This window comes from Bison bison, unplaced genomic scaffold, assembly GCF_000754665.1.
Source record: "Bison bison bison isolate TAMUID 2011002044 unplaced genomic scaffold, Bison_UMD1.0 scf7180017864334, whole genome shotgun sequence".
In the NCBI taxonomy this organism is placed as follows: Eukaryota; Metazoa; Chordata; class Mammalia; order Artiodactyla; family Bovidae; genus Bison; species Bison bison.
Window position 1 is genome coordinate 1036890 of NW_011494906.1, and position 13043 is coordinate 1049932.

The 13043-nt window shown below is 48.7% G+C and overlaps 1 protein-coding gene across 1 annotated transcript in view; it reads left to right on the forward strand.

Moving 5' to 3' along the window:
- Positions 1-12560, forward strand: part of AHNAK (AHNAK nucleoprotein) — a 29447-nt gene extending 16887 nt beyond the window's left edge. The window contains 2 exon segments of the mRNA XM_010854057.1: positions 5-2345; positions 2348-12560. Of these exon segments, the coding sequence (XP_010852359.1) occupies positions 5-2345; positions 2348-11715 (11709 nt within the window). The 3' untranslated portion in view covers positions 11716-12560.
- The last annotated feature ends 483 nt before the right edge of the window (positions 12561-13043 follow it).

The window sequence follows — 13043 nt, forward strand, 5'->3', positions numbered from 1 at the left end:
AGAGATTAAAGCCCCTGATGTTGACATCAAAGGTCCAAAAGTGGACATTAATGCACCAGATGCAGGAGTTCATGGTCCAGACTGGCACCTGAAGATGCCCAAGGTGAAAATGCCCAAGTTTAGCATGCCTGGCTTCAAAGGAGAGGGCCCAGAAGTGGATGTGAACTTGCCCAAGGCTGACATTGACATCTCAGGACCCAAGGTGGACATTGATGCCCCAGATGTAAATATTGAAGGTCCAGAGGGGAGACTGAAGGGTCCCAAATTTAAGATGCCAAGCATGCATATACAGACGCACAAAATCTCCATGCCTGATGTGGGACTTAATCTGAAATCCCCTAAACTTAAAACTGATGTAGATGTTTCTCTTCCTAAAGTGGAAGGAGACTTGAAAGGTCCTGGAATTGATGTGAAAGCCCCCAAAATGGATGTGGATGTTGGTGATATAGATATTGAATGTCCAGAAGGAAAGCTTAAGGGGCCCAAGTTTAAGATGCCCGAGATGCACTTCAAGGCTCCCAAGATCTCCATGCCTGATGTGGACTTAAACTTGAAAGGCCCCAAAGTCAAAGGGGATGTGGATGTGTCTGTGCCCAAGATAGAAGGTGAAATGAAAGTGCCAGATGTGGACATCAAAGGCCCCAAAGTGGACGTTGATGTCCCAGATGTGGATGTCAAGGGCCCTGACTGGCACCTGAAGATGCCCAAGATGAAAATGCCCAAGTTCAGCATGCCTGGCTTCAAAGGAGAGGGCCCTGAGGTGGATGTGAGTCTGCCTAAAGCTGATATTGACATCTCTGGACCCAAGGTGGACATTGAAGCCCCAGATGTGAGTCTTGAGGGTCCAGAAGGAAAGCTCAAGGGTCCTAAGTTTAAGATGCCTGAGATGCACTTCAAGGGCCCCAAGATCTCCATGCCTGATGTGGACTTAAACTTGAAAGGCCCCAAAGTAAAAGGAGATGTGGATGTGTCTGTGCCCAAGATAGAAGGTGAAATGAAAGTGCCAGATGTGGACATCAAAGGCCCCAAAGTGGACGTTGATGTCCCAGATGTGGATGTCAAGGGCCCTGACTGGCACCTGAAGATGCCCAAGGTGAAAATGCCCAAGTTCAGCATGCCTGGCTTCAAAGGAGAGGGCCCTGAGGTGGATGTGAACCTGCCTAAAGCTGATATTGACATCTCTGGACCCAAGGTGGACATTGAAGCCCCAGATGTGAGTCTTGAGGGGCCAGAAGGAAAATTGAAAGGCTCTAAATTTAAGATGCCTAAGTTGAATATCAAAGCTCCCAAGATCTCCATGCCAGATGTGGACTTGAATTTGAAGGGACCAAAACTGAAAGGAGAGATAGATGTTTCTGTGCCAGAACTAGAAGGTGATCTCAAAGGTCCTCAAGTTGACATCAAAGGTCCCAGTGTGGATGTGGAGGTGCCTGATGTTGATCTGGAGTGTCCTGATGCAAAGTTGAAAGGCCCTAAATTTAAGATGCCTGAGATGCACTTCAAGGCCCCCAAGATCTCCATGCCTGATGTGGACTTACACTTGAAAGGCCCCAAAGTCAAAGGTGATGTGGATGTTTCTGTGCCAAAATTGGAGGGAGATTTGAAAGGCCCCAGTGTGGATGTGGAGGTGCCTGATGTTGATCTGGAGTGTCCTGATGCAAAGTTGAAAGGCCCTAAATTTAAGATGCCTGAGATGCACTTCAAGGCCCCCAAGATCTCCATGCCTGATGTGGACTTACACTTGAAAGGCCCCAAAGTCAAAGGTGATGTGGATGTTTCTGTGCCAAAATTGGAGGGAGATTTGAAAGGCCCCAGTGTGGATGTGGAGGTGCCTGATGTTGATCTGGAGTGTCCTGATGCAAAGTTGAAAGGCCCTAAATTTAAGATGCCTGAGATGCACTTCAAGGCCCCCAAGATCTCCATGCCTGATGTGGACTTAAACTTGAAAGGCCCCAAAGTCAAAGGTGATGTGGATGTGTCTGTGCCCAAGATAGAAGGTGAAATGAAAGTGCCAGATGTGGACATCAAAGGCCCGAAAGTGGACATTGATGTTCCAGACGTGGATGTCCAGGGCCCAGACTGGCACCTGAAGATGCCCAAGATGAAAATGCCTAAATTCAGCATGCCCAGCTTCAAAGGCCAGGGCCCAGATGTGGACGTGAACCTGCCCAAGGCTGACATTGATGTCTCTGGGCCAAAGGTGGACATTGAAGCCCCAGATGTGAGCCTTGAGGGGCCTGAAGGAAAGCTCAAGGGTCCTAAGTTTAAGATGCCTGAGATGCACTTCAAGGGCCCCAAGATCTCCATGCCTGATGTGGACTTAAACTTGAAAGGCCCCAAAGTAAAGAGGATGTGGATGTGTCTGTGCCCAAGATAGAAGGTGAAATGAAAGTGCCAGATGTGGACATCAAAGGCCCCAAAGTGGACATCGATGTCCCTGATGTGGACGTTCAAGGCCCAGACTGGCACCTGAAGATGCCCAAGATGAAAATGCCCAAGTTCAGCATGCCTGTCTTCAAAGGAGAGGGCCCTGAGGTAGATGTGAACTTGCCCAAGGCTGACATTGACATCTCTGGCCCCAAGATGGACATTAAAGGCCCAGATGTTAACCTTGAAGGACCAGAAGGAAAGTTGAAAGGTCCCAAGTTCAAGATGCCAGAGATGAACATCAAAGCCCCCAAGATCTCCATGCCTGACTTTGATTTACACCTGAAAGGCCCCAAGGTGAAAGGAGATGTGGATGTTTCTCTGCCTAAGGTGGAAGGTGACCTAGAGGCCCCTGAAGTTGACATCAAAGGCCCCAAAGTGGATGTTGCTGTCCCAGATGTGGACGTTCATGGCCCAGACTGGCACCTGAAGATGCCCAAGATGAAAATGCCCAAGTTCAGCATGCCTGGCTTCAAAGCAGAGGGCCCAGACATGGACGTGAAATTGCCCAAGGCCGACATTGATGTCTCGGGACCCAAAGTGGACATTGAAGGCCCTGATCTTCATCTTGAAGGACCAGAAGGAAAGTGGAAAAGCCCAAAGTTTAAAATGCCGGAAATGCATTTTAAAACTCCAAAGATATCCATGCCAGATATTGATCTTAATCTGACAGGTCCAAAGATAAAAGGTGATGTGGATGTCACGTGCCCCAAGGTAGAGGGAGATTTTAAAGGACCTGAAATTGACCTCAAAGGTCCCAAAGTGGACATTGATGTCCCAGATGTGGACGTTCAAGGCCCTGACTGGCACCTGAAGATGCCCAAGATGAAAATGCCCAAGTTCAGCATGCCTGGCTTCAAAGGAGAGGGCCCGGAAGTGGATGTGAACCTGCCCAAGGCTGACATTGATGTGTCAGCACCCAAAGTGGACATCGAAGGCCCTGATGTTAACCTTGAAGGACCAGAAGGAAAGTTGAAAGGTCCTAAGTTCAAGATGCCAGAGATGAACATCAAAGCCCCCAAGATCTCCATGCCTGACTTTGATTTACACCTGAAAGGCCCCAAGGTGAAAGGAGATGTGGATGTTTCTCTGCCTAAGGTGGAAGGTGACCTAGAGGCCCCTGAAGTTGACATCAAAGGCCCCAAAGTGGATGTTGCTGTCCCAGATGTGGACGTTCATGGTCCAGACTGGCACCTGAAGATGCCCAAGATGAAAATGCCCAAGTTCAGCATGCCTGGCTTCAAAGGAGAGGGCCCAGAAGTGGATGTGAACCTGCCTAAAGCTGACATTGACATCTCAGGACCCAAAGTGGACATTGAAGGCCCTGATGTGAGCCTTGAAGGTCCTGAAGGGAAGCTCAAGGGTCCTAAGTTCAAGATGCCAGAGATGAACATCAAAGCCCCCAAGATCTCCATGCCTGACATTGATCTTAACCTGAAGGGCCCCAAAGTGAAGGGAGATGTTGATGTGTCTTTACCAAAAGTGGAAGGTGAGATGAAAGTTCCTGAAGTGGATATTAAAGCCCCCAAGGTGGACATTGATGTCCCAGATGTGGATGTTCATGGCCCCGACTGGCACCTAAAGATGCCCAAGATAAAAATGCCCAAGATCAGCATGCCTGGCTTCAAAGGAGAGGGCCCAGAAGTGGATGTGAACCTGCCCAAGGCCGATATAGACGTCTCCGGACCCAAGGTGGACATTGATGTTCCAGATGTGAACATTGAAGGTCCAGATGCGAAACTGAAGGGTCCCAAGTTCAAGATGCCAGAGATGAACATCAAAGCTCCTAAGATCTCCATGCCAGATCTGGACCTTAATCTTAAAGGCCCTAAAGTGAAAGGAGAGGTGGATGTTTCACTTCCAAATGTAGAAGGTGATTTGAAAGGGCCTTCTCTTGACATCAAAGGGCCAAAGATGGATGTAGATGCACCTGATATTGACATTCATGGCCCAGAAGGCAAATTAAAAGGTCCAAAGCTGAAGATGCCTGACATGCATGTAAACATGCCCAAGATCTCCATGCCAGAAATTGACCTGAATTTGAAGGGCTCAAAACTTAAGGGAGATGTTGATGTTTCTGGGCCCAAATTGGAAGGTGATATTAAAGCTCCCAAGTTGGATATAAAGGGCCCAGAAGTGGACATTTCTGGTCCTAAGCTGAATATTGAAGGAAAGTCAAAGAAATCACGTTTTAAGCTTCCTAAATTTAATTTTTCGGGCTCCAAAGTTCAGACACCTGAGGTAGATGTCAAGGTCAAAAAGCCAGATCTTGACGTAACAGGTCCAAAAGTTGACATTAATGCTCCTGATGTTGAGGTCCAAGGAAAAGTAAAAGGACCCAAGTTCAAAATGCCTTTCCTAAGTATTTCATCTCCTAAAGTGTCAATGCCTGATGTGGAGTTAAATCTGAAAGGTCCTAAAGTCAAAGGAGACTTAGATGTTGCAGGTCCTAATTTAGAAGGTGATCTTAAAGGACCCAAAGTGGATATTAAGGCACCAGAAATTCATCTGGATGCACCTGATGTGGATGTTCATGGTCCAGACTGGAATTTAAAAATGCCCAAGATGAAAATGCCCAAGTTCAGTGTGCCTGGGTTAAAAGCAGAAGGACCAGATATGGCTGTGGATCTGCCGAAAGGAGATATCAACATAGAGGGTCCCAAAATGGACATTGAGGGCCCAGAAGTCAAAGTGGAAGGTCTAGACGGAGGCTTAAAAGGCCCCAAATTCAAGATGCCTGACATAAATATCAAAGCTCCCAAGATCTCCATGCCTGACGTTGATTTAAACTTGAAGGGCGCCACGGTGAAAGGTGACGTGGATATCTCTCTGCCCAAAGTTGAAGGTGACCTCAAGGGCCCTGACGTTGACATCAAAGGCCCGAAAGTGGACATTGATGTCCCAGATGTGGACGTTCATGGCCCAGACTGGCACCTGAAGATGCCCAAGGTGAAAATGCCCAAGTTCAGCATGCCTGGCTTCAAAGGAGAGGGCCCAGAAGTGGATGTGAATCTGCCCAAGGCTGACATAGACGTCTCCAGACCCAAGGTGGACATTGATGTTCCAGATGTGAACATTGAAGGTCCAGATGCAAAACTGAAGGGCCCCAAGTTCAAGATGCCAGAGATGAACATCAAAGCTCCCAAGATCTCCATGCCTGACATTGACTTAAATCTGAAAGGACCCAAAGTAAAGGGAGATGTGGACATTTCTCTGCCTAAGGTGGAAGGTGACCTCAAGGGCCCTGAAGTTGACATCAAGGGCCCCAAAGTGGATGTTGCTGTCCCAGATGTGAACATTGAAGGTCCAGATGCGAAACTGAAGGGTCCCAAATTCAAGATGCCAGAGATGAACATCAAAGCTCCCAAGATCTCCATGCCTGACCTTGACTTTAATCTGAAGGGTCCCAAACTGAAGGGTGATGTGGATGTATCTTTGCCAAAAGTAGAAGGTGACCTCAAGGGTCCTGAGGTGGACATCAAGGGCCCAAAAGTAGATGTTGAAACTCCTGATATTAACATTGAAGGTTCAGAGGGGAAATTGAAGGGGCCCAAATTTAAGATGCCAGAGATGCACCTAAAGGCTCCCAAGATCTCCATGCCTGACATTGACTTAAATCTGAAAGGACCCAAAGTGAAGGGGGATGTGGATATTTCTCTGCCTAAGGTGGAAGGTGACCTCAAGGGCCCTGAAGTTGACATCAAAGGTCCCAAAGTGGACATTGATGCTCCAGATGTGGACGTTCAAGGCCCAGACTGGCATCTGAAGATGCCCAAGATAAAAATGCCCAAGATCAGCATGCCTGGCTTCAAAGGAGAGGGCCCGGAAGTGGATGTGAACCTGCCCAAGGCTGACATTGATGTGTCAGCACCCAAAGTGGACATCGAAGGCCCTGATGTGAGCCTTGAAGGACCAGAAGGAAAGTTGAAAGGTCCTAAGTTCAAGATGCCAGAGATGAACATCAAAGCCCCCAAGATCTCCATGCCTGACTTTGATTTACACCTGAAAGGCCCCAAGGTGAAAGGAGATGTGGATGTTTCTCTGCCTAAGGTGGAAGGTGACCTAAAGGCCCCCGAAGTTGACATCAAAGGCCCCAAAGTGGACATTGATGCTCCAGATGTGAATGTTCATGGTCCAGACTGGCACCTGAAGATGCCCAAGATAAAAATGCCCAAGATTAGCATGCCTGGCTTCAAAGGAGAGGGCCCAGAAGTGGATGTGAACCTGCCTAAAGCTGACATTGACATATCAGGTCCCAAGGTGGACATAGACACTCCTGACATTGATATTCATGGTCCAGAAGGAAAACTGAAGGGTCCCAAGTTTAAAATGCCTGACCTGCACCTCAAGGCACCCAAGATCTCCATGCCTGAAGTTGACCTGGATCTGAAGGGCCCCAAGGTAAAGGGTGATGTGGACGTATCTCTGCCCAAAGTGGAAGGTGACCTCAAGGGCCCTGACGTTGACATCAAAGGCCCGAAAGTGGACATTGATGTCCCAGATGTGGACGTTCATGGCCCAGACTGGCACCTGAAGATGCCCAAGGTGAAAATGCCCAAGTTCAGCATGCCTGGCTTCAAAGGAGAGGGCCCAGAAGTGGACATGAATATGCCCAAGGCTGACATAGACGTCTCTGGACCCAAGGTGGACATTGATGTTCCAGATGTGAACATTGAAGGTCCAGATGCAAAACTGAAGGGCCCCAAGTTCAAGATGCCAGAGATGAACATCAAAGCTCCCAAGATCTCCATGCCTGACATTGACTTAAATCTGAAAGGACCCAAAGTAAAGGGAGATGTGGACATTTCTCTGCCTAAGGTGGAAGGTGACCTCAAGGGCCCTGAAGTTGACATCAAGGGCCCCAAAGTGGACATTGATGTCCCAGATATGGACGTTCATGGCCCAGACTGGCACCTGAAGATGCCCAAGGTGAAAATGCCCAAGTTCAGCATGCCTGGCTTCAAAGGAGAGGGCCCAGAAGTGGATGTGAATCTGCCCAAAGCCGACATAGATGTCTCCAGACCCAAGGTGGACATTGATGTTCCAGATGTGAACATTGAAGGTCCAGATGCAAAACTGAAGGGCCCCAAGTTCAAGATGCCAGAGATGAACATCAAAGCTCCCAAGATCTCCATGCCTGACCTTGACTTCAACCTGAAGGGTCCCAAAATGAAGGGTGATGTTGATATATCTCTGCCCAAAGTTGAGGGTGATCTCAAGGCTCCTGAGGTGGACATCAAAGGCCCCAAACTGGATATTGATGCTCCTGATATTAGTATTGAAGGCCCAGAAGGAAAACTGAAGGGGCCTAAATTTAAGATGCCAGAGATGAACATTAAAGCCCCGAAGATCTCCATGCCTGACTTTGACTTAAATCTGAAAGGGCCAAATGTAAAGGGTGGTGTGGACCTTTCACTGCCTAAGGTAGAAGGCGATCTGAAAGGGCCAGAGGTGGACATTGAAGGTCCTGAAGGGAAGCTCAAAGGACCCAAATTTAAGATGCCTGATGTCCACTTCAAAACCCCACAAATCTCCATGAGTGACATTGATTTGAACTTGAAAGGACCTAAGATAAAAGGAGATTTGGATACTTCCATCCCTAAATTGGAAGGCGATCTGAAAGGCCCAAAAGTAGATGTTAAAGGCCCTGCGCTGGACATAGATACTCCTGACATTGACATTCATGGTCCAGAAGGAAAACTGAAGGGTCCCAAGTTTAAAATGCCTGACCTGCACCTCAAGGCACCCAAGATCTCCATGCCTGACATTGACTTAAATCTGAAAGGACCCAAAGTAAAGGGAGATGTGGACATTTCTCTGCCCAAAGTGGAAGGTGACCTCAAGGGCCCTGACGTTGACATCAAAGGCCCGAAAGTGGACATTGATGTCCCAGATGTGGACGTTCATGGCCCAGACTGGCACCTGAAGATGCCCAAGGTGAAAATGCCCAAGTTCAGCATGCCTGGCTTCAAAGGAGAGGGCCCAGAAGTGGATGTGAACCTGCCCAAAGCCGACATAGATGTCTCCGGACCCAAGGTGGACATTGATGTTCCAGATGTGAACATTGAAGGTCCAGATGCAAAACTGAAAGGCCCCAAGTTCAAAATGCCAGAGATAAATATCAAAGCTCCCAAGATCTCCATGCCTGATGTTGACCTGGATTTAAAAGGCTCCTTAGGCAAGGGTGATTTTGATGTATCTGTTCCTAAGATTGAAGGGACTTTCAAAGGCCCAGAAGTAGACCTTAAAGGTCCAAGTCTAGATGTTGAAGGCCCTGATGCCAAACTCAGTGGCCCACGTTTGAAGATGCCATCACTGGATATTTCTGCTCCTAAAGTAACTGCTCCTGACATTGATTTGCATCTCAAGACACCCAAAATTGGAATTTCTGGTCCCAAATTAGAAGGTGGTGAACTGGACCTCAAGGGACCCAAAGTTGATTTAGAAGCTCCAAGCTTAGATGTACACGTGGAGAGCCCAGATGTTAACATTGAAGGGCCAGATGTAAAAATTCCCAAATTTAAGAAACCCAAGTTTGGGTTTGGGGCAAAAAGCCCCAAAGCTGACTTCAAGTCACCTATACTTGATGTGACAGTTCCTGAGGCAGAGCTGAACGTTGAGGCTCCTGACATTAGTGTTGGTGGCAAGGGCAAGAAAAGTAAGTTTAAAATGCCAAAAATTCACATGAGTGGGCCTAAAATGAAGGCCAAGAAGCAAGGATTTGATTTGAATGCTCCTGGGGGTGAAATTGATGCCAGTCTCAAGTCTCCCGACATAGATGTCAATGTTGCGGGGCCCGACGCCTCACTGAAAGTTGACGTGAAATCTCCCAAGACCAAGAAACCTATGTTTGGGAAAATGTACTTCCCAGATGTAGAATTTGACATTAAATCTTCTAAATTTAAAGCTGAGGCATCTCTCCCTAGCCCCAAAATAGGGGGTGAAATCCAGGCGCCTGATCTGGATATTTCTTCACCAGGGATTAATGTGGAAGGTCCTGACATCAAGCTGAAGGCTCCCAAGATCAAGGCACCAGGTGTCGATGTCTCAGGGCCAAAGATAGAGGGCGACTTGAAAGGCCCCAGGGTGCAGGCAAACCTGGATGCACCTGACGTCAACATTGAAGGCCCAGATGCTAAAGTCAAAGCACCATCATTCGGCATTTCTGCCCCTCAAGTATCCATCCCTGATGTGAATGTTAGCTTGAAAGGACCAAAGATAAAGGGTGATGTCCCCAGTGTGGGACTGGAAGGACCAGATGTAGATCTGCAAGGTCCGGAATCGAAAATTAAGTTCCCTAAGTTTTCGATGCCCAAAATCGGCATCCCTGGTGTGAAAGTGGACGGTGGAGGAGCTGAGGTCCAGCTACCCTCTCTTGAAGGAGGCTTGAACGCACCAGACGTCAAGCTTGAAGGGCCTGATGTGTCTCTCAAGGGGCCAAAAGTAGACTTGCCATCAGTGAACCTCTCTACGCCAAAAATCTCTGGACCTGACCTTGACCTGAACTTGAAAGGACCAAGTTTGAAGGGAGATATGGATGTATCTGTTCCCAGCATGAGGGTGCATGCCCCTGGGTTTGACCTCAGAGGTGCCGGTGGAAAGGTGAAGGTAGAAGGTGATGGAGTGAAGGTGCCTGGAATCGATGCCACAGCAGCGCTTGACATTGGTGTGCCAGATGTGACCCTGAAAGGACCAAGCCTGCAGGGCGACCTGGCCGTCTCTGGTGACATCAAGTGTCCCTCGGTATCAGTAGGTGCTCCTGATCTAAGCTTGGAGGCACCTGAGGGTGGTATTAAACTTCCCAAGATGAAGCTGCCCCAGTTTGGCATCTCCGCTCCAGGGTCTGATGTGGACATCAACGTCAAGGGGCCTCAGGTGACTGGAGAACTCAAGGGGCCTGGCATGGACGTGAACCTCGGAGGCCTGAACCTGAAAGGGCCTCAGATCTCTGGCCCTCAAATCTCAGTGCCGGATGTGGACTTGAGCTTGGAAGGACCAAAAATAAAAGGCAGCCTCGGGGCCAGTGGTGAGATGAAAGGCCCCACGGTTGGTCTTCCGGGCATCAGTGTTCAAGGCCTGGAAGGAAGCCTCCAAATGCCTGGGATGAAGTCATCTGGATGTGATGTGGCGCTGCCAGGTGTGAATGTGAAACTCCCAACCGGGCAGATTTCTGGTCCTGAAATCAAAGGTGACCTGAAAGGTTCAGGGATAGGTTTCCGTGGAGCTGCTCCTGACATTGACGTGAAAGGGCCTTCATTGAATGTGGCATCTCCTGAGTCAGATTTCGGTGTCAGCTTGAAGGGCCCGAAAATCAAAGGAGGCATGGATGTTTCGGGGGGTGTCAGTGCCCCAGATATCAGCCTAGGTGAAGGGCACGTGAACGTCAAAGGTTCCGGTGGGGAGTGGAAAGGACCCCAGGTCTCCTCTGCTCTCAACCTGGATGCACCTGCGTTTGCTGGAGGACTTCATTTCTCAGGACCAAAGGTAGAAGGAGGTGTCAAAGGAGGCCAGGTTGGACTTCAGGGTCCTGGACTGAGCGTGTCTGGGCCTCAAGGTCACTTGGAAAGTGGATCTGGAAAAGTAACATTCCCCAAGATGAAGATCCCCAAGTTCACCTTCTCTGGCCGGGAGCTGGTGGGCAGAGAAGTCGGGGTGGATATTAACTTCCCTAAAGTGGAGGCCAGTGTCCAGTCTGGTGCTGGAGAGGGCGAGTGGGAAGAATCTGATGTAAAACTTAAAAAGTCCAAAATCAAGATGCCCAAGTTCACCTTCTCCAAACCTAAAGGGAAAGCTGGCGTGGCCGGCTCACCAGAAGCATCCGTTTCGGGCTCCAAAGGTGACCTGAAGAGCTCCAAGGCCAGTCTGGGTTCCCTGGAAGGCGAGGCCGAGGTCGACACATCTTCACCCAAAGGCAAATTCTCCTTATTCAAAAGCAAGAAGCCAAGCCACCGCTCAAATTCCTTCAGTGACGAAAGGGAGCACTCTGCCCCTACCACCCCCACGGGGACTTTGGAGTTCGAGGGTGGGGAGGTGGTGCTGGAAGGTGGGAAAGTCAAAGGGAAACACGGCAAGCTGAAATTTGGTACCTTTGGTGGATTGGGGTCAAAGAGCAAAGGTCATTATGAGGTGACTGGGAGCGATGATGAGGCAGGCAAGTTACAGGGGAGTGGAGTGTCCTCATCCTCTAAGAAGTCCCGACTGTCGTCTTCTTCTAGCAATGACAGTGGGACTAAGGTTGGCATCCAGCTTCCCGAGGTGGAGCTGACAGTTTCCACAAAGAAAGAGTAGCCGGCCTCTGTGTGTGTATATATCTGTATAGAACTCCATTAGCCTTGGTTGTGTTTGTATATAAACTCCAAAGAGAAACACGCCAACAGCCTCAGCGACAATGCAAAGATCTGGCCTCTGCCAGGGGCAAGTGCTGAAAAGCCAGCTGCCTTTAGGCTCCTCCCGGAGCTTTACAGATAGGTTCCAAGTTCTTCGTCCAGCCCATGTGCAAAATCAGCAGTATTTGCCTTCAGATTTCAGTTTTTTGTTTTATTTTCTTTTTTGCATTGAATGCTGAGAGCTCCTGTTTACTAAGCCAGCTTTTGTGTTTATTATCTTCATTTTTACTGAACATTGTTAGTGTTGGGGTCATGGAAACCTACTTTTTTCATTGTAATGACTTTTGGGGGCTTTTGTTAGTAAGGGTGGGGTGGGGTAGAAGGCAGTAGAGGGGAGCCAGACCTTTTTCTCCTACAATTGGGTCTACTCAAGCAGCAAACACCCAAAGAGGGCTGAGAGGAGCTAGCCGGTGGGGTGTGTGGGTGTTTCTAGAACTGTGTATCATTGCTTTTTGTTTCCCCAGGGGTGGCAGTCGGTCCCAGCCTGTTCGGTGCTCACGGGGGGGAGGGAATTAGAATCTTTTTGTAAATTAGGCCACCCACTTGCTCCACACGAGGGCCTTTCATTCTGTGTGTTGTAAGAGAAATGTTTTCTTCGTGATCGCCACGTTCCTGATATTAGTTCTGATTTCCTTTAACAAATGTTATTGTGATTAAGAAAATTTCCAGCACTTTAATGGCAAATTAATTGAGAATGTAAGAAAATTGATGCTGTCAAGGGCAAATAAAGCTGTTTATTAACCCGGATATCCTGTGCCTTTGCGTTCTGTGTTGGGAGGATGAGGCCTGGGGAGGCTGCAGGTCCAGTCCTGACAGGTCAGACTGGGTCCACTGAGTGGCGTTGCTGGTTGCAATAGTGGGTAGTGGGAGGGATTCTTTGCTTCTTGATTCTCACAGGGAGGCTGTTTGCACCACCACTGAGAAATCGAGAGAGGCTGGGCATGTTGGCAGCCCAAAGCTCAGGACCTGCCCGCCAATTTGGCATCCTCAGATAGGAATATACCATACAGAAATGATTCAGACGTAAATGGATAAAAAGCCCTGTTAGAGTGACAGAAAAGGACCTGGCCGTGGGTCACAGGCCTGCCCGCACTTCCTGGCTTGGCTGCAGGTTTGCTGACTGGCCTCATTACCTGCCATCCTGGGCCTCAGTATCCTCTCATTTGAAATAAGGGCGCTGATCTCATGTCACATATCTTTATGATTCCTTCTAGGCCATGTGAGGGCTAA